Source organism: Oncorhynchus gorbuscha, linkage group LG22 (genome assembly GCF_021184085.1).
Source record: "Oncorhynchus gorbuscha isolate QuinsamMale2020 ecotype Even-year linkage group LG22, OgorEven_v1.0, whole genome shotgun sequence".
Lineage (NCBI taxonomy): Eukaryota > Metazoa > Chordata > Actinopteri > Salmoniformes > Salmonidae > Oncorhynchus > Oncorhynchus gorbuscha.
The window spans coordinates 23,318,944-23,341,146 of NC_060194.1; the positions used below are offsets into that span (position 1 = coordinate 23,318,944).

The 22,203-nt window shown below is 39.2% G+C and overlaps 2 protein-coding genes across 2 annotated transcripts; both read left to right on the forward strand.

Moving 5' to 3' along the window:
• Positions 1 to 1,825: 1,825 nt before the first annotated feature.
• Positions 1,826 to 5,145, forward strand: pi15b (peptidase inhibitor 15b). Its single transcript, XM_046322188.1, has 6 exons — positions 1,826 to 2,283; positions 2,523 to 2,815; positions 3,315 to 3,433; positions 3,605 to 3,737; positions 3,950 to 4,065; positions 4,383 to 5,145. Exons 2-6 carry the CDS (start codon positions 2,549 to 2,551, stop codon positions 4,516 to 4,518), a joined length of 771 nt encoding a protein of 256 aa, XP_046178144.1. The 5' UTR covers positions 1,826 to 2,283; positions 2,523 to 2,548; the 3' UTR covers positions 4,519 to 5,145.
• Positions 5,146 to 6,630: 1,485 nt separating this feature from the next.
• LOC124009769 (cysteine-rich secretory protein LCCL domain-containing 1-like) lies at positions 6,631 to 16,803 on the forward strand. The gene is made up of 15 exons (XM_046321920.1): positions 6,631 to 6,833; positions 7,253 to 7,572; positions 9,528 to 9,646; positions 9,905 to 10,037; positions 10,137 to 10,252; positions 10,408 to 10,508; positions 10,620 to 10,790; positions 10,937 to 10,997; positions 11,945 to 12,011; positions 12,613 to 12,743; positions 13,319 to 13,362; positions 13,453 to 13,525; positions 13,616 to 13,685; positions 14,108 to 14,241; positions 14,691 to 16,803. The coding sequence occupies exons 2-15, from the start codon at positions 7,315 to 7,317 to the stop codon at positions 14,740 to 14,742; spliced, it is 1,530 nt and encodes a 509-aa protein (XP_046177876.1). The 5' UTR covers positions 6,631 to 6,833; positions 7,253 to 7,314; the 3' UTR covers positions 14,743 to 16,803.
• Positions 16,804 to 22,203: the final 5,400 nt, after the last annotated feature.

The following is a 22,203-nucleotide window of genomic DNA, read 5'->3' on the forward strand; positions in this document are numbered from 1 at the left end:
TGAAACCTGTTTCTAATATTTAAAAAAAAATGAATGGTTAAGTCCACAGAGAAATATTGTGGGTTTAACTGGACTGTTTCTCTTGGACAGAAAAGGGGATCAATCAAGTTCGCCTTCGCTCGGAGGTGGGAGATGGGCCTATGCCACCGGTTCAGATCTATTGGGACTGCATGGGACTCTGAATGCACTGCAGAAGTAGTCTTCGTTTTTATGTCCCTGGAGGAATCTCATTCTGCCCCAGTTGCTGATCTTTTTTAAAAATTATTATGAAAATAGAACACATGAGAGGTTTGGAATGGAATAGAATATTTGAGAATAGACAATGGAATATTTGAGAATAGGCATTGTATCCCTGAAGAACCCCATTCCTCAATTACATGGTTTACTAAGCTATATAGGTCACCCTTCAATTCTAACTTTGTAATTTGTTTGGCAGCTGGAGATCTCATTTAGGGTTGCTTACAGCCTTACTATGCATCAAGCTTGTATATTTTCACATCTAACTGGTCTATACTAATTGTACATTTATATGAATGTTTTAAGGGTAATACCAAAACACAAGATGGGGGGGAAAAAAATACCATAACTAGTTTAGTTGTTTATATAATGTAATTGATGTGAATGCAGTTGTGATTTCTATTGAAATAAAGCCCAAAATGGGTCAAAAATACCAAAACTGATGTGAGCTTGTATAGTTTTAACATCTCATTCTTTCAAAATGATCAAGTCTACGGTTCTAGACTAACCCCTGCCAATGGGTAAGAATATAATTGGGAGGAGTGCACAAGTGGCAAATTGAAGAGTATAGTATACTTTTAAACCACCACATAGTTTCATGTGTCTACAATTTGGTCAGCTTTACTGGAATATTCTTCACTTCTCCAATTCCATAAAATGAAAAATAAAATGAAAATAAATATTTTTTCATCTTAAATTAAACTATCCAAAATAATATATTTGGTTTGGACAAAACTAAGTCAATGGTAACAGTCAAAATCCTGTGTCCCTTGAACAGCTGCAATGGGAGAGAGTCAAAATCTTAACAGGCATGAATAGATTTTTATAATCCATAGTATAACAAACATTAAACCAGTACAGGAAGTTATTCCAAGCGGCTAATTACACTCTTCTTGTGTAAAGAGTGATGATGTCACACCAAAAGCTACTGCCTAGTGATCTAGCTCCACTGTACAATCAATCACACAGGGAACTAAGTCCTTGTGGCTCAGAAGGGAAAACACTGCCTTGAATGGTAGGCTACCACTAAATGACCATGAATGAACATCACTTGAACTGTACTTTTAGTTTCTTCTAAGCTGTAGCCTAACATATTATTTATGTCATTCTTTGCAGGCAACAAAATTGTCATTCTTGATGTTGCAATATTAAAACTTGAGTTAACTGAATCAATGGAACTCAAAGACGGCTCTGAGTTTACAGCCAAGCTTTTATATCACTGCACTATTTGGAAGAAAACAAGTATGTCATTCTTCCAATAAAACTTTCAAAAGCACTAAGCAAAATAAGCAAAATAACAGAAACGATGGGGTAAATCACTGAAGCACTTTGCTTCAGTTCATTTCCAAATGGCAAAGAAATGTATGACCCTCTTGAGGTTTTTTCAACTTGGCACTTATTTTATTCTAGGGGGAGGGGGGAGAGTGCCCAGGCAGTAGATCTGGCCACTGAACAAGTGTAATCCTTCCATTACAATGAACATGACAAGAAACCCTAGGCACAGGAGACCTCAGACCAGGAAAATGACTTGCAATACTGTAGTTGGAAAACCTGAGACTGATCTAAATCAGTGTTTGTACTCTTCCAGACAAGGTTTTGTTGCTCAAGGGCATGAGCCTGATCCAATTTCAAATAAGAGCAGAAAGTGAACTGCACCATGGACTGATAACTAATACAATATCATCGGGAACAACAAGCATGGCATTGTGATGCTGACAACCAACTGAGTGAAGTCATGAAGAAGACACCTTACTATTACAGTAATATAAAGGATATAATCCTAACTTGACCTCAGTGTGATGCAATTTGATTTTCAATAAATAAGCATGCAATAAACAATGTTACAAGTAGCATACAAATTATATAATGTTGACAGTAACACCACAGACACTGTTAACCATATGCTCCTTGAGCAATGACAGATTATAAAAACCGTGGCCAGGGCAGAGGCAAGTCGCAGAAGACTGAGAGGGACTGAACAGAGTACGCAGAGAAGGGAATTGTACAACTTTGAACAGGCTGCATCTGAGACTTTCTGAATTGCGGGTAAGACATTGGCTATTCAACAATGTATTTTGGATCAAACGTTCGTGTTATATTTTGTATCTAACCAGGGAAGTGTTAGTTTGAATAGTATAGTTATTTTCCAAAACATTTAGTAAAGAATTGATGTGATCTTTCTACCTTTGCGTTTTTATTCAAGAGCATGACACAATTATCCAGAGTAATGTAGGCTACCTGTTTTATTTCAAACTAGACTGTTATTTCTTTGTTTTTCATTACAGTGCGTACGTGACTAACCTGGAGAAGAATGAAAGGCATGTGCTATTTTACCAATGTGGTCCTGTTCTGCATAGCCAGTGGAGCAAGTGGATGGCTCATCCATAACTCGACAGATTCCACTTCAATAGCCAATTTCACCGACATGAACTCAACGTTAAACGCGCAGGTGTCTGCGCTCATCCCCAAGTCTAGACGGAAACGCTGGATTTCACAAAGTGACATGCTTGCCATCCTTGACTATCACAATAAAGTCCGAGCAAACGTCTTTCCACCTGCTGCAAATATGGAGTATATGGTGAGAGCAAGTTTTTAATTGAGATTCAATTGAAAATGTTTTACATGCTAAACTAGCAGGCTACGTTTTATTTGAGATTTGTTGGCGTAGTGTTGTCTTTGTGATTTGATCCGATAACTTACTGTATAACTTTTTTTGGCAATTAAAATGTAGGTATGCATCATGAGTCATGTGCCTACTATGGCTTGGTCTATGGCTCACCCTGCTGGAAACATAAGTTTACTACATAAAATCAGTGTGCTCATGGTCACAGAATTTATTTTTATTTTTGGGGGGGCGGGTGGGGGGGGGGGGTTCTGGCATCTATTCGATATCATTGCAAGAAGCTTTACTCTTTCTATTCGGTATCAACATATAACTGATGAGCAGTTTTGTGCATTTTGTATTCATGCAAGGTAATTCAGGTAGATATTTATGAGAGCAGCTCACAATGCATGTTTTTTGTGCACTTTTAGGTTCAATCCCAATGAATGCATTATCATGTCTGCAACACATACAGGTGTGGGATGAAGGCCTTGCCAGATCTGCTGAAGCCTGGGCAGCCACGTGTCTCTGGGAACATGGACCACCATTCCTACTGAGATACCTGGGACAGAACCTGTCGGTCAGAACAGGGGGGTATGTAAAAGCCTGGCATGTTTCAATCATATATCAACTGACCACGTGTTGATACAATATTTTATTTGTTTTTATTGATTGAGGGGGATCCGAGCAATGCCATCTTTGAGTCCAACCTCATGCAATGTTGACTATGGCACAAAATGAATGTACTTGATGTGTTTATTCCAGATATCGCTCCATTCTGCAGCTGGTCAAACCTTGGTATGACGAAGTCAATGATTACATGTTTCCATACCCTCGTGACTGCAACCCCAGGTGTCCAATGAGGTGCTCTGCACCGATGTGTACACATTACACTCAGGTACAGTAGCCATCTAGGCACTTCAGATTTGGGAATGTTTGGGGTAGTCTTCTCCTGACGAAGACCCTGATGAAGGTCTATTGAACTAAACATTGCTTCTCCGAGATGAATTCAATCATTTGTGCAGTATTCAGGATAACCAGGGTGCTGGAGTTTCTTCTTTTTCAGGAAAGTATTTTTATCCTCAAAAGACTTATCTGACTGATATTCAGATGGTGTGGGCTACAACGAACAGAGTTGGCTGTGCAGTTCAAACGTGCTATAACATGGTTGTCTGGGGAGCCATGTGGAGACAAGCAACATACCTGGTCTGTAATTATTCCCCAAAGTGAGTCCTGCTTAATACCTTAACAAGCTCCACGTATCACAGCTGAATGATTGATATCCTCTCTCTTACATTTCAGAAACTCATTGTCAGACCGAATGAGAACAGATGTATAGGTGTCCGCGTAAACTGATGTCATTATGAAAGCATCAAGGCTATTTTATGCAAAATAAAAAAGTATAGCTGCTATTATGCTTTAGATTTGTGAAATGGGAAATGACTACTACATTAATTCAAATTGGAAAATGATATGTTTAATGCCCAAGGGAGCATCTTTCAACGTCAACAAGAATGACACATTATTACTCTTTCTTTTCCAGGGGGAACTGGGTAGGAGAACCTCCCTACAAAGTTGGCATCCCATGTTCAGCATGCCCACCAAGCTACGGAGGCTCATGTAGTAACAACCTATGTTTCCCTGCAATAACGTCCAACTACATGTACTGGTTCAAGTAAACCATTTAGACATCTGTTTTAATAATGAACTGTCAGATATCATAATTTCACATTGCTTCAAATGTCAGATGTATTTTCCCCCAGTACTTTATATGTACAATGTACCTTTTTATACAATTACACATTTTGAATTATAAGCTACATTTGATTTGGTTTTGAGATGTAAATGAGTATCATACATTGTTATGTTGTAGCATACAACTTATTGTTGTCTTACCATCATATTGATGGTCAAATGTATTGATCAGCAATCATGTTGTTTTTGTTGGTGACTTTTGATTGACTATTTGGTACAGAGGTCAAACCTACAAATACCTCCACTAAGGCAGTGGTCAATAAGCTTCCTCATAATTATAAAGACAAGAGTATATTGGATCGATCGACTCCAGCTCACTGTACCATATGTCAGTAGCATTTTCCACATTGAGAAATATTGTTTTTATTAAAGATTTACTGTATTTTTGTAAGTACATCTGAAGTGTTTTCCAGAACATGAATTACATGTTTTTTAAATTTTATTTGCATGAAGCTTCATATTTTTACACCATTGATTGTCACTTATATTTGTGTTCATGTAATTGCTATGGCCCGTTACCATTGTTATAGAATAAAGACTGCTAAACTCTATGTCTTGCTTCAGAAAGTGTGTTTGGAATGTCCAACTGCATCAGAAGAGGTTTTAGAAGCTGTAGTGAGGAAAGGAGAACACCAGAGGGCAAGCCTGACAAAGTAAACCTTTTTTTTCTCAAATCAAATTGTATGTGTCACATGGGCTACACAGTTTACAGCAGGTATAAAAGGTGCAGCGAAAAAAAACTCTGCAGTGGAATATTCCCTTGTGAATATTCAACAATGTCCCTGTGACTGAAGACAGAAGACTGATAATTATGGAAATGTTGCACATAAGTCACACAAAGACAAGTCATGAAATGAATAATAGGGAAAACAACACAGGAAAAGGTTATTTAGACACAATGTCAACTATCTGCTGAAACGTTCTGTACACTGCTAAATAAAATCAAAAGAATGTCCCTGGTCAACATCATTACAAAGAATTTGTTTAGGCCCGGCCCATAAGCCAATTATCTCTGGGATCTGTTCAGTTCCCCACTGACTTGGAGTCTTGCAGTGCTAGAACCCAATTGACCCCTAGCATGGAGTGTCTGCATCTCTACTGTAAAGCACTGAAGAGAACTATCAATGGGATTAAAATTCCCTTAGTAGGCAACTTTGAATTGGCAGTGGTATTTATTCACCCAAAATGTATTTGCTTGTACAAGTTACCCCATCAATGCAGTCACCTGGAAGCAACCACGGTACTGTACAGCAACCTTCTACAGGTCTTAGCTGGGCACTGACTTCATTTCCACCTGAGTGGACTTTTCTTGGTCATGTGGGTTGATTCCTCTAGACATCTTACTAGGAAGGCAGGATTGAAGTCAGCATGACCTAAGGTGCTGAGAGTCTGATGCCCAGGAAGGCATTCATAAAACAGGGAGCACAGCATGCCCTCTACCCATAGGATACCAGCTATCTCCGTGATACCCACCTGAGGAACAGAGTCTGTTTCTCAAACTTGGCTTGATGCTCACTGAAGTGGAAAAAGCCTAATCAGTTTTGATGGGTTTGGCCATCCTTAAGCTGCAAAACTCAGTTGGGTTGTGTTGCTTAACAGGGAGTTTAGGAGGGCAGCAAGTTCAGAGAGAAGCTTTTCTTTGTGTCATGGATGCAGGCACAAAGCTAGAGAGGCTTGTAATAACATAGACAGTGATGTTTGGGGTGTACATTACAGTAATAGTTCATTCATCCATTCAACTCAAATCCCATTACAGTAAATATGATAATTGAACATCTCAAAATCGTACCAACAAACATAAACAGAAATACTATTCTAAAGAAATACTCAATTTACATGTGAGTGGGCTCTTATTACCCAACGTTTACCTTGGTGTAACTTGAGTGGGATGGCTGGAATCAGTCCCAGAGTCTTCCAATAGTTCAATCTGGGAACACAGGAGGAGGCCAAGGGCGGGGTCTGCGGCGTTACGCATCGCTAAATCTAAATTTGGCATATAAACGCAGGGAGCGCTCATACTTGAATGATTATACAGGTACGCTCGAGAATCCTTGGTGGATGTACGATATCCGAACTTACTTACTTATTACGTATATTTAGGCTCCTATAGATGTCCTAAATCTTAGGATGTATAAAGAGTAGCTTTCATGTTCACCATTCTGCTTCAATACAACTTTTGGAGCTGGACATTGTTTCCCGGGGATAGTTGACCAGATTGAACAAAACGTTTTGGTAAAAGGTACATTAAAAAAAATATATATATATATTCGACACTGGGATAACGAAAAATACTGTTTTGAATTATAACTTTGTATTACAACAGGATCGGAGGTGATTGCCTTGCCTTGCCTAGGCTGTGAGAGAATTTCGCACGCAATACGCATGCTCATGAAATATTGCATGTGCTTGGCAAAAACGTATTTTTTGTGTGAACAGTGCAATTGACCTACTGTCAAGAGCTTAAAATACACCAAAGCCATGTACAGTATTATCGTTCTAATTCTAATGTATGATATCCTTGTGCCAGAGATGTGATAATTCATCAGTTCTCACATTCAAGGGAATGCATAAATCAATAACCATTAATATTAAATGTAATAAAGATCTCTGAATGCTTGACCAACCATCATATTCTATTTCATTTAAAAAAAAATTTAGCCAACAGAATACAGATTTTGTATTGGAGTGAATCACAGAGGCTGGAGAGGCTGATCATCATCATGAAGGGTGTACCTCAGGACTGGCTGAGAGGGTTTGGGTTGCTATTCTTTGCCCAAACAGTACTTTCTATGGTGATCCCTAACTCTACCCACCTGGAGGCTATACTGGAGAAGTATATGAACAAAGATGATGAGTGGTGGGTGTCCAAACAGAGAGGGAAGAGAGCCATCACTGACGGTGATATGCACCTCATCCTCGATTTGCACAACAAGCTCAGAGGTCAAGTTTATCCTCAGGCTTCAAATATGGAGTATATGGTAAGAAAGCTAAACCAGGACTATCTGTGTCTGCTATATTTATGTTATGTTTAGGTTTTCCTAAGCTGGACTGTAGGCAATTGGAATATGACACTTGCTCATACTGAAGAAGGAGATTGTACAGTACTACAGATTGAAGCAAGTGTTAGTTATGTATTATGCACTCATACTTCATCTAAGCTAAAGTGTGATACTTGTTCATAGACTCAAGACATCTAGGCTTGAGAATCTGGAACATTCTCAAACCCATTCAACCAGAATGGTTTTCGCAGCTCACATTTGGAAAGTTAGGGCCAATGCTGAGGTTTCACACCAAGCTCTGAGAGCCAGTGGTGTAAAGTAACTAAGTCAAAATACTTTGACGTACTACTTAAGTAGTTTTTTAGAAATATCTGTACTTTACTTGAGAATTTATATTTTTTTACTCCATTACTACATTCCTAAAGAAAATACGTAGATCTTTACTCCCATACATTTTCCCTGACACCCAAAAGTACTTTCGAATGCTCAGGCAGGACATCAGTATGGTCCAATTCACAACACACGTACCATAATGGGTTGTCATCCCAATCGCCTCTGATTGGGCAGATTAACTTAACAAATACTGCATTTGTACATTTTTGTCTAAGTCGGAGTGTTGCCCCTGGCTGTCCGTAAATGTAAAAATATGATAAAATTGTGCCGTTTGGTTTGCTTAATTAATATAAGGAATTTGACATCTAGCATTTACTTTTTACTTTTAAGTATGACAATTGAGTGAATTTTACACAACTATATTTATGTAAAAACAAATATTTTTACTCAAGTAGTATTTTACTGGGTGACTTTCACTTTTACCTGAGCCATTTTCTATCAAGGTATCTTTACTTTTACTCAAATATGAAAATTGAGTACTTTTTCAAAACCTAAAAACAAGCCTGACCAACAGCCAAGCAATAAAGCCAGTATGTTACTGCCCCTGTCAAACCTCGAGCTCTGGCCCCTGCCTTGGCTACCGACCAGCTCTCTCTTCCACTGTTATTGTGCACTCTGCCTCAACCATTTAAACTCACATTTTCAAATATTAGTCTTTATTTAATTGCCTTTGGCAACAGAGCTGGGTCTGTGTTGACTCAAACTTTTAACAGTTGAGCATCATCCTTTGAAGTATGGTTGATCAAATATAGGTTTCTACAAAGGATTCCTGGAAGCAATGTAAAGTACTGTTCCCAGATGGAGGGGTTAACTGTAAATGTTGAGAAGAACACAAAGGATTTGCCATTTAGAGGACATCATTTTGATGTCTTAATGTAAATATCCAACACTATTTGGACAATTTGGACGATTTCCATGTATAAACAGAGATTAGTATCCAGGCTTAAAGTATGTCCATTTCCTTCAAGCCCACTGCACTAACCCTAAGCAGTGCACAATGCATATATCACTAATGTAATGTACTACACATGGAAGACATTAGGACTGTACAGGGAAGCCGACTGGCACCTTTTTCAATTAACCTTGATGGGTGTTAGTGCGGTTAAACAGCAGAACAGCAGCACACTACACCTATTCTTCTAAGGGACAATTTTACTACAGCTTGGCAGAAACATTAGAATTCCTCACATCATATCTACTTTGCTCTTTGTCAGAAACAAGTGGCGCACAAATAGTTTATAGTGTCAATTGACCCAATACAAGATCTGTATCATGTGCAGATTGGTTCACTGTAGTGCAGAGTTGTTGCAAAGAGGCCAGTAGTACTAAAAATGCCATCAGGTTCCCCAATACTTTCTGGGAAGAATGATAAGATTTGCATTTCCAATGTTTGTTTATCAAGAATGCTGTATTTCTAGAGTCTAAGTAACACTAATACAAGCATTTTTAAGTTTTAGTCTCAGTAGCTCTAGCACCAATCTGGTGAGCCTGCAGATATGTGTTTAGCTTATCAGAGTAACTCTGAGTTTCACATTTGAAAGGTTTGGGATATGGAGCTGGAGAGGAGTGCTGAACACTGGGCACACACCTGCCTGTGGGAGCATGGACCACAACACATGCTAACCCAGATTGGACAGAACCTGGGTGCCCACTGGGGAAGGTCTGTATAATAACAGAAGAGATGACCAGTTTGATTATATGCATTATGTCATTATAGAGTAGTACTGTATATCCATTTCCTAACATGATTACTCCTAGATACTGTTTTAGGTGGCTTCAACAGGATGAATGACAGTTGTGTGGTCATATAAACTCATGAGGCAACAAATGCGTGATTAAACAGTGGAGTACAGAGTACTGACACATTGCCATGGGTTGTGTCCTGTTAGCTCAATTGTTTTGTTTCCACTTTCCTCAGAGACCGACCACCAACATTTCACGTCCAAGCCTGGTATGATGAAGTGAGAGATTACAGTTATCCCTATCCACATGAATGTAACCCACACTGCCCTTTCAGATGCTCTGGTCCCGTCTGCACTCACTATACACAGGTAAGAGTTTCCTATGACAAAATCATAAGACTTTATTTAAGGACAGAGAAGTCTGAGAGGACCATTATCTGAAGGGAGCTACTTTGTCTGTCTTTGCAGATGGTTTGGGCGACAAGCAGCCATATTGGATGCGCTATCAATGTGTGCTACAATATGAATGTGTGGGGCATGATTTGGACTAAAGCTGTGTACTTGGTTTGCAACTACTCACCGCCGTAAGTTTTCCAGTTGAAAAAAATATATTCTTATGTTTGTCCCCCCACAAAAATGTTTTATTAAGTTCAAATTGCTGTATATTATGTAGTGTATTGGAACTGGGAGGGATTGAGTCAAAAGGTTCAGTGTGTTTTATGATGTAATTTGTGTGCAGGGGAAACTGGTGGGGGCATGCCCCATACAAACATGGCACCCCGTGCTCTGCCTGTCCGCCCAGCTACGGTGGAGGCTGTAGGGACAATCTCTGCTACAAAGGTAGGCTGCTTTTTTGGTGCAAATCAAATTGATTTGATTTGATTTGGTTGCTTTTCACATTTTTGTTTTGCAGGGCATATAACATGTGATGTGGCTCTTGTTCTTCTTCAGAGAACGGAGTACAGAGACGTCCTGCCCCTGAACTAGAAGAGACAAATTACATCGAGCCGGAGACGCAGCCAGAACCGAGGGCCCAAGAGCCTCGGGCGAGACCACTGCCCCCAACACCATCATCCAATGACAACGTGGAAAGGAATGAGGTGGTCAGCACAGTGCAAATGTGTAAGAATTTATCTCTCATTTGGTTGCACTGTATTTCATATACAATGTCATTGTACAGTAGGACATGTCTGTCAACAGACAGATAAGTTTATATTTGGAATGACTGCCAGAAGATCTAAGTGAGATTGGTTTTCTTGTTTTTAAAGGTCAACAGATGGACTGTGAGACCAAGCTGCGTGATCGTTGTAAAGGAACCACTTGTAATAGGTAGGCCTAAGTTGTAAAGGAAACACTAGTAATACCGTAGGTAGGCCTTAGTTCAAATCAAATCAAATCATCAAATCAAATTTATTTATATAGCCCTTCGTACATCAGCTGATATCTCAAAGTGCTGTACAGAAACCCAGCCTAAAACCCCAAACAGCAAACAATGCAGGTGTAAAGGAAACACTAGTAATACTGTAGGTAGGCCTGCGTTGTAAAGGAAACACTAGTAATACTGTAGGTAGGCCTGCGTTGTAAAGGAAACACTAGTGATACTGTAGGTAGGCCTGCGTTGTAAAGGAAACACTAGTGATACTGTAGGTAGGCCTGCGTTGTAAAGGAAACACTAGTCATACTGTAGGTAGGCCTACGTTGTAAAGGAAACACTAGTGATATTGTAGGTAGGCCTGCGTTGTAAAGGAAACACTAATAATACTGTAGGTAGGCCTTAGTTGTAAAGGAAGCACTAGTCATACTGTAGGTAGGCCTACATTGTAAAGGAAACACTAATAATACTGTAGGTAGGCCTACGTTGTAAAGGAAACACTAGTAATACTGTAGGTAGGCCTTAGTTGTAAGGAAACACTAATAATACTGTAGGTAGGCCTTAGTTGTAAAGAAACACTAATAATACTGTAGGTAGGCCTGTTCGTTTTACTTATTCCATTATGTTTGGGGCGGCAGGGAAGCCTAGTGGTTAGAGTGTTGGACTCGTAACTGGAAGGTTGTTGCAAGTTCAAACCCCTGAGCTGACAAGGTAGAAATCTGTCGTTCTGCCCCTGAACAGGCAGTTAACCCACTGTTCCTAGGCTGTCATTGAAAATAAGAAACACTAGTAGTACTGTAGGTAGGCCTAAGTTGTTCCTAAAGTCGATGCTGTCACTTACCAGATCTTACTCATTCCTATGAATCGGTCAAAGCTGAGTTATAACTATTGTTTCTCCTTGCAGGTATGAGTGTCTTCCTGGATGCTTGTCTAGCCCAGGAAAAGTCATAGGGACTGGGTATTATGATATGGTATGAAAAGAAAACACAACGTTGTATATGTCAATTTGTTTAGTCTATTCTCAGTGCACAAGTCGTAGGATATAAAATTATGAAAAAAAACAACTTTTGTCATTTTGCTCACATATTCTAATTCTTGAACAGTATTAGATAACACCCCTCAGAGCGGGAGTTGAACAGCTGGGGATGGCCATAGTATACTGTCGTAATACATAAAGCAGGGGTCCCCAACTAAATTCAACTGCAGGCCGAGGATGGTCAGGGGGCCGGAACATAATTATAAATAATTTGTACACTGCAAATTGACCACAATAAGAAGAAGCGCAAACCGATATAGTACCTGACAAAAACATAGTGATTACATTGGGATACGATCACATATGTGTCTCTATTTATTTGTGGGAAAAGTTGGGAACATATTTCCTCAAATAAAATCACTTGGAGCTGATTTCCTGGTGTTTTTACAGTGTTTTATGTCCAACAATGAAAATTCACACAAAAAAAATGAATATGCTCATTAAACTTGGGGGGCCAAATAAAATGATTTGGCCCACGGGCCGCCAGTTCGGGAACCCTGGTATAAAGAGTAGTGAAACATATTTTAATTTTTCAGCAATCAAGTGTTTGTGGAGCTGGTTTGCACGCTGGAATCATAGACGATGGTGGAGGCTGGCTGGACGTTACAAGACAAGGAAGAAAATCACATTTCACAAAGTCCTACAAAAATGGTGTTCAGTCTGTTGCGTGAGTTAAAATTTTACTCATTACACTATGTGTGTTTTACTCATTCCACTATGTGTGTTTTACTCATTCCACTATGTTTGTTTTACTCATTACACTATGTGTGTTTTACTCATTCCACTATGTTTGTTTTACTCATTCCATTATATGTGTTTTACTCTTTCCACTATGTTTGTTTTACTCATTCCATTATATTTGTTTTACTCATTCCATTATATTTGTTTAACTCATTCCACTATGTTTGTTTTACTCTTTCCACTATGTTTGTTTTACTCTTTCCACTATATTTGTTTAACTCATTCCACTATGTTTGTTTTACTCTTTCCACTATGTTTGTTTAACTCATTCCACTATGTGTGTTTTACTCATTCCACTATGTGTGTTTTACTCATTCCATTATATTTGTTTAACTCATTCCACTATGTTTGTTTTTACTCTTTCCACTATGTTTGTTTAACTCATTCCACTATGTGTGTTTTATTCATTCCACTATGTGTGTTTTACTCATTCCACTATGTTTGTCATAAAGCCAAACCAACAAGTGACACGTTTTCACACCAAATGATTCAAATTTACAGGATGAACAGGAGTGCAAATGCCTTCAACGTATTTACTGTACCAGGTATGTCTGATCTACTATCATGTTGTGCACCTTTATGTCTCAGTAATGCATGTATTGTTTGAATGACATTGTGGCATCTTTGCTTCTCAGTAAAAGCAGTCACATGTGAGACCACCGTTGCACGGTTTTGTCCCTACAAAAAACCTGCACGGCACTGTCCAAGGTAAAGAAAGAGGTCACTTTCTAATAAACCCAACTTGACCTTCTACTGTAAAGTTGATACCGTGTTTAATAGATATTTTTCCCCCACCAGGATGTATTGCCCCCGCAATTGTCTGCATGAGACCCGTGCCAGAGTCATTGGAACACAATGGTATTCAGATGTAAGTCCTTGTATATGTCTGTCTGTCTGTCTGTCTGTCTGTCTGTCTGTCTGTCTGTCTGTCTGTCTGTCTGTCTGTCTGTCTGTCTGTCTGTCTGTCTGTCTGTCTGTCTGTCTGTCTGTCTGTCTGTCTGTCTGTCTGTCTGTCTGTCTGTCTGTCTGTCTGTCTGTCTGTCTGTCTGTCTGTCTGTCTGTCTGTCTGTCTGTCTGTCTGTCTGTCTGTCTGTCTGTCTGTATGTATGTATGTATGTATGTATGTATGTATGTATGTATGTATGTATGTATGTATGTATGTATGTATGTATGTATGTATGTATGTATGTATGTATGTATGTATGTATGTATGTCAATGGCCTCCAAATATTTTATTTCTCTCATAGAACCGGCATGTGTTTTACAATAACCTACCTTATTCTTTTCTAGAAATCCAGTATATGTCGAGCAGCCATCCATGCTGGTGTCATTCAGAATGACTCAGGAGGCTACCTGGATGTGCAGCCCGTGGACAAGAGGAGACAGTACAGCGGTAGCTATCAGAACGGAATCTCTTCAGAAAGGTAAGAGACATGAATAAGGGAAACGCGTGCCAATTGTGGGGTTTTGACTCTGTTGCAAATGCTTTTGGATGCGTAATGGCTAGGGACCAGGATTTTTTCTTGGTCGGCTCATGTGGTCAGAAAAACTCTTTGCCTTGTCAGATTTGAGGCGGCAGGTAGCCTAGTGGTTAGAGTGTTGGACTAGTAACTGAAAGGTTGTAAGATCAAATCCCTGAGATCACAAGGTAAAAATCTGTTGTTCTGCCTCTGAACAAGGCAGTTAACCCACCGTTCCTAGGCTGTCATTGAAAATAAGAATTTGTTCTTAACTGACTTGCCTAGTTAAATAAAGCTCAAATAAAATATACATTATAGGCTAGTATCAGTGTCATATACTGTACCTTGGCTTGACTATGTGAACTGTTCTAAGCTGAATGCAAACTTACACAAGTGTCCATTCTTCCTCCCAGCCTACAGAATCCCTCAGGTGGCAAAGCATTCAGAGTATTTGCAGTCATTTGAATCCACATTGCAAGGACACTGGCAATGAAAATGAGCACTTGTCATTTCACGGCCAGTAATTACACTGCTTGGTTTCCTTCTCTTGCTAAGCTGCACCTCAGCTTCTCAAGGCTGTTCAATTCACTTTGATCACAACATATACAAAGATACACTGTTCAAATGTAGATCTTTTAAGACTGTATATTGGATGTATATAACATGTTGTAAATAAGTTGAATGTCTAACAAATTGCAATCTCTCATAGATATTTGTATCAGAACAGAAAAATATGTAATGTGCATGCATGGTAATGGTTTTAATTCTATGATATTTCAAATCTTGCATTGTTTTTAAAAAATTTGTAAGTATTTTATACATTTTGGTGACTGATGTTGATGTTATATTCCATGATACAAAATTGTATAGCCCTTATTCATAGATTTTCACAGTTCAAGCCTGGCTGGCCAGGAGTGCGTCAGAGAATTTCATAGCACGAACCACATGGTGAGACACCCAAAATATGCATTATTTATTTACATTTGTGAAGAAATCATTGTTATCAATGGTCAATTCTGGAAGGACAGTTGGGATTTTCATAGCATGTCTTTTAGCTGAACATACAGTATAGCAATTATTATATGTTTCATGAAAACCTTATCAGTTCTCCATTGATTGCTACTGTTCATAATACAGTAGCTGTATGGTATGTAGTTTATAAAGCACTACCTCACATTGTTAGAAAGTCACCATTAATGTACTGGAAACTACTGGTACCCTGTCTGGATGGCAGAGAGAGTACTGTCTTACTGTCCTAGATCTAACATGTGTTTGTCAGGTTAACAGGGCGTTACTGTGTGATAAAGTGCTAAGTCCTGGTGTATTCAGTAGTAGCTTTTCATATTTCTACAGCCCCCCCCCCCAAACCCAAATATCTGGTTGAAACATTCATAATATTTTTTATATACATTATACAGCTATTACACATGTTCATCTATACACAGAACTCAGGCACTCATATTTAACATTTCAAAAACAGAATTTGTAGAAAGCCCATATCCTTTCCAGGCAGGAGCAGTAAAGAATGAAAGCTGAGCAAGCCCTTATGTTAAACTACTCGGGCCCACTGGCTGTGCGCTAGGTAGAGCAGACAAAGAGTGACTTTGTGTGTGTTGATCTCGATCTCACTTCCCTGGATGCATTTCCCCCACGCCTGCCACAGATGTGGTCAACCCCAGCTGAAAGGTCTCTGTCAGTCACCCGTACACACACATACCCTCTGTGGGATGCTTTATGTAAGGGTTGAGATTCAAGTTCAGTATATTTTACTCAATAGTTTCGTCTGAAAGGAGTTTGCTTCGGACAACGCATTTTAACTAATGCTGTAGCTTTTTTTAAAGGGGCAAGATCATATCTAAGATAATGTACTGTATTCTCTAATTTTGTCAAAAGCTCTTGTTAGACTACGTATATAGTCAGTCAACATAAGAGATGGTTAAATATTAAAGCTGTAAGTGGGTCAGACTTACTTCAATATGGAATAGAAACAAGGGAATCCAGCAGGACAGACATATTGACCTTTATCCATAAACTTTTATCCATTCTTTAGAAATAGATATTACATACTAGCTTCCATTGCTAGTGCAAAGCTATGGTTAATACATTGTATACACTGTACTGTAGTGGTGACCCATTATAACACACAACCCCCACTATCACCACCATTCTGCTGAGTGACCGGGGGGCTGGACTGAGAGGAACTTTTCCAGGAAGAGGACCAGGGCTGATAGAGAGCTGCTGATGGCCTCATTGAGTTCCGCACCACTCTCCAGAGAGAAGAGGCATGCATCAGAACACTGTCAAAATTCACAGGGCAGTGTTGCAGAGGAGTCCACTGGCAAAGACGCCAACTGTTCACTGCTGCAGGAGTGTTATACAACATGAAAAGACCCCACCGTCACAGACCCGCACAAGGATCAATACATCACCATCTCAGAGGTGCTGTTTGGTGAAATAAGATTAGTTTCCTTCCATTTGAACTGTAGCGACTGCTAATAGTATACCTGATACTAAATAAAATAATAATCAATCAAAAAAGTTGGAGAATATTATGTGTTTATCATGTATTTGATGAATGTCTTCCAGTACTTGTTAATGCTTGTCCGATGTCTGTGGTTGCTGTGAGTAGAAATCAGCTCCATCAAATGAATGTTGTTATAGTATAACCCTCCTAAATTTGACACACTGTAGTACAGTGCAGTACAGTACAGTGAACAGTGTTCCCACTGGGCACAGACATCAGTTAAACGTCTAGTTTTGATTTACATTTGGTTGAGTTGTCAACTAACGTGAATTCAACGTGAAATCAACAACAACAAAAATTGACCATGCCATTGGATTTAAGTAAAACATTTGGTGGGAAAAAAATGTATGACTTTTAGCAAATCCAATCATTTTTGCACGTTGATTCAACATCATCACATTTTTGTTGAAATGTTGTGGAAACAACATTGATTCAACCAGTTTTTGCCCATTGGGTTCTGTGCAATCATGATACTTTATATTTTTATAGAATTATCTCACTTGATCCAATTTACTCCTGAGCCTCTAATGACATCATTTATGTTACTAGTTAGAGTGTGAGTACTTTTAAAATATTTTTGATTGTGGATGTTGGTTTATTGTACAGTACAACTACTGTATGTAAAATATAGTCAGTAATTATATGAGTTTTGAAGTATGTTTGAAATGTCAAGGCAGCTAACCGCTAGAGAAACATTAGCTGGTGTGTAGAGGTGAGTGGTTTCTAAATATGACTTGTACAATCATTATCATGCTTTATAGCTTGCTCCTGAGGTTGACTTCTGGGTGGACATATATAATGTACTGTATATGGGGCAACAATCACTAACTCCAGAAAAAGAAGTGTTGTGGTGGTTAGTGCCTCATTCCTGTACTCCCTGAGAGAGTTAACCATTATTATGGTAACATAGTTGCCAGCTGTGTTTAGTTGGAAGAGAGTAATTATATTTGCATTGCTGGTTTTATAATGATAATGTGTTATTTATAACAGCGATAATTTAAATTCACTCTCACATGCAATACATAGGATACATGTCACGGAATTCCCCCCCCCCAATTTATTTTTAAGAATTACAGTAGTCTGGAAATGATTTCAAATGCTGTGTCCTGTGACACAGAATTGAAATTGGAAGAATTGAATTGGAATCAAAGAGCAATTTCCCACTCAATTCAATTCTGACCCCAACACTTCACTTCAGAACATGTAGCCTATAGAGTTTACAACCCATAGGGTACATATTCTGAAGTAGGAAATGCAACAACAAACTATTCTCAATTTCCATTTAAAACGCAAGTTTTTATTCACAACATGAGCATTTCAGAGTTAGAATAAGGTTCTCCTGCATCTCTACATAGTGGATCAAACATGTGCACCCTCCTGCTCTGACCTCATCACCCTTCCTCCTCCACACACACCCACCCAGTTGTGATGATGGCAAGCCTCTCTCTTTCTCTCCCTATTTGTTGGTATCCCACACACAGACTTCCACTGCCAGGGTGGAAACCGTGCAATATTCCCCACAGTCTCGTACTGCAATAGTAGAACCAGTCAACTCTTTATGGACTCTTTTCATGCCCCTACTGTTTGTCCCTAAAGAACCCTATGAAACTTTTTCCGTAAATCCCAGAATAGTTGTCTAACGTCTTGGCACACTTTATTGGTGCCCTCCTGTCGCTGCCTTGAGCAGAGTACACATAAATGATGAGACTATTTTCATCTTAATATTTATGAAATTCATTAAATCTGTTTTTGTAACATCTGTTATTAGGCTACCCCCCCATGCAGCACACTGCAGGATAAGTGTTCACCAGTGGCGGTCGTGACGTTTAAGATGAGGGAGAACTCTTTTTTTTTATGAGCATGGCCTTATTTCTATTACAGCATATTGAATGACTCTCATTCATATTGCATTCACCCAGTTCAATGTAACAGTGATAGGTTTAGGCTACTACATGATACTCTAATTGTCCCTATACGAATCATGAGGTTGCTACAACCCAGCCTATGAATGAAAGGTGCACAGGTCGAGATATAAATTAGAGTAATCAAGGTGACAGACAGTGACACATTCAATACCACCTTGCATACTCCTGCCTGCATCTGGTTGTTCTAGTTGGTAATCATTAGTCTAACAGTTGCAAATGAGAGTTTCTATTGGACAAATTCTGGTATGTTCATCTCCGTTTGCTTTTGTCTAAGAAACATTTGTCAACAGAATCTGTGGAATGAATACACCCCTGACCACACTCAAACACAGTTCACTTTCACATCATCACATACAAACAGCATGAAAATTTTGCTTGTTGTATAAATTCCTTCTTGCATATATGCGCTCTCCTCCTCTCACCTTTCCCTTCACTTGTGAACAACACATCAGCTGTCTGTGACCAGGCAAAAAAACTTTTCGAAGGCAAACTATATCATAACCGCTAACTGCTACACAAAGCCTACATCGTTTTCACCACATTAGCTAATGTCTTAGACAACATAGCTACCAAAACTAACATGTTAGAAAACCTGCTACAATCATACAGTACAGTCTACAGTCAGCAAGCAGTTTAGCGGTTACACCGGCAGCCTCAGTGGCATTACATCTATAAAACCAAAAGCTTACATTGACTTGGAAGAGTTCCAGTGTTGGATAGCCATAGCCAGCGAGCTAACATAGCAACCCTCTCTGTTTGAGCCTGGTGTTTGAGTAGGCTAAGTTAGTTAGCAGCATATGCTAGCTAAGTGAAAGTGAAATACAATGAAATATAGCTATCTCTCTTGCTTTCTCTTGCTTCTTCTAAATTTTTAAAGAAATGTATTTGTTCAAAACTGTTCAACTATTGTCTTTCTCTCTCTTTAAGTCAACAACTCATCACATGTTATGCACTGCAGTGCTAGCTAGCTATAGTACATGCTTTCAGTACTAGATTCATTCTCTGATTCTTTGATTGGGTGAACATGTTTATTCATGCTGCAAAAGCTCTGATAGGTTGGAGGATGTCCTCCGGAAGTTGTCATAATTACCGTGTAAATCTATGGAAGGGGGTGAGAACCATGAGCCTCCTAGGTTTTGTATTGAAGTCAATGTACCCAGAGGAGGACGGAAACTAACTGTCTTCCGGCAACACCATGGTGCTACTGTACAGAGTGCTATTGAGGCTACTGTAGAACTTCATTGCAAAACAGTGTATTTCAATCAATTATTTGGTGAATATATTTAGTATAGTTTTATCTAAAAAATAATAACTTTTTTAATCTTTCACTATTTAAAAAAAAATGAAATTCACTGAGAAGGATGGTCCTCCCTTTCCTCCTCTGTGGAGCCTCCACTTTCATTATACTAATAATCATTAATTAGTCACTTGTGTACAGTACAGTACAGTATACAGTACGTCTTACAAACATTCAGCTTTGCATCAGTTAGCCCCTCTATGGGGCAACTGGTTTACTCTGTACTTCTTTTGACAAACACAATATGCTTTCTGACTGGAGACCTGCATTGTGAATGCAATTGAAAGTAATTGTAGATACTGTGCCCTACAGTATGAAATACACAACCGTTCAAAAGTTTGGGGTCCAGCATCCTGGAGTCGCCTCTTCGCTGTTGACGTGATACTGGTGTTTTGCGGGTACTATTTAATGAAGCTGCCAGTTGAGGACTTGTGAGGCGTTTGTTTCTCAAACTAGACACTATTATACTTGTCCTCTTGCACAGTTGAGCACGGGGCCTCCCACTCCTCTTTCTATTCTGGTTAGAGACAGGGGCACCGGTACCGAGTCAGTGTGTGGGAGTGAAGTGACTTTTACAACATTAACAATGTCGACACTGTATTTCTGATCAGTTTGATGTTATGTTAATGGCCAGAAAATGTGCTTTTCTTTCAAAAGCAAGGACATTTCTAAGTGACCCCAAACTTTTGAACGGTAGTGTATATAAAAGTTCATCTACACAATATATCACCCACTTGCATTTTCACTGCACAGTAGAGACTCAAAATAACCTCTGTAGTGACATAAGAATTCGTCCAAGCCTCCATATTTATTTAGTTTCTTGGGTTTGGAGTGCAGACTGTAAACAACAAGCAAGGCTACAAATAGAATTTACACACTTAAGAATATAGTCACCAAGGGGCTGGGCCTCACTCCCCACGTCATCTCTGACCTTTTTCTGTTTACAGGAGGGTTTTGATTTCTCCTTTTTTTCACCATTCACACATAAACCATTCTAGAATCGTGGAGTATAAGGAGTACAAAATAGTAGCTTTTTGTCTTGATGAAATGGGGGTGCAGGATCAACATGCAGCTGCCAAGCCATAAAAGAATGGTGCCAACAACCAGCACCAATTGACAGCTCCAGCCCTCACCTGTTTTTTATTACGATTTCCGCCTACATAAGGAACCAGGCTAGAAAATAGACCTGAGTTTATGTACTTTACTTCCGTTACATAGAGTCACCTAACTGGGCACAGACGTCAGTTCAACATCTAGTTTTTATTTATTTGGTTGAGTTGACAACTTTAATGTGAAATCAACAAAGAATTTGATCATATCATTGGATTTAGGTTAAAAGTTTGAAGAAATTCCCTTACGTTGATGACTTTTTTCAAATCCAATCAGTTTTCACGTTGATTTTTTTTATGACGTGGAAACAACATTGATTCAACTAGTTTTGCCCAGTGGGACTGTACACTTATTATGTCTAGAGGTATGTGCAAACGAACAATGACAATGATGCCCTCTGCAGGATAAAAGTTCTGTCAAAGCACTGAAGATAATGTAATGTATGTATACTCATGTACCATTAGGGGAACATACAGGGCACAGAGAAAGGTCCCTATGGAATATCTCAAGTGTCGTCTCGTTCTGATCAAACCACAATTTATAATAATCATAGCTAATCAAAGAAAGTAAAGAAATAGCTAAATGTAATCAGCTACATTCTGGGGGTTCTACACAGGTACATTTCTTGAATTACTTTAATATTTTATACTTTAGCGGAGATCCCATTGCACCTCTTGGTGGCAGCATCCCACTTTCCCAGGATGCCTTTCCCCAGCAGTGAGTGGCACGCCAGGCCTGGGGGGGCAGAACAATATTGGAGAGGAAGCAGATACAGAAACGTGAGGGGTCAAAAGCACAAACAAACCGACTAGGACTGGGAGAGGAGGAGATGAGAAGAGATCAAACTCATTCTGCTGACATGAGTTACTTTTAACACCTACCCTCAAGCTCAAAGTGCACAAAATGATCAAGGTGGAGAAATGGAAATAATGAGAGAGAGAGAGAGAGAGAGAGAGAGAGAGAGAGAGAGAGAGAGAGAGAGAGAGAGAGAGAGAGAGAGAGAGAGAGAGAGAGAGAGAGAGAGAGGGGAACCTGGCCAATTCTTATTAATTTACAGCTCATTATATCCA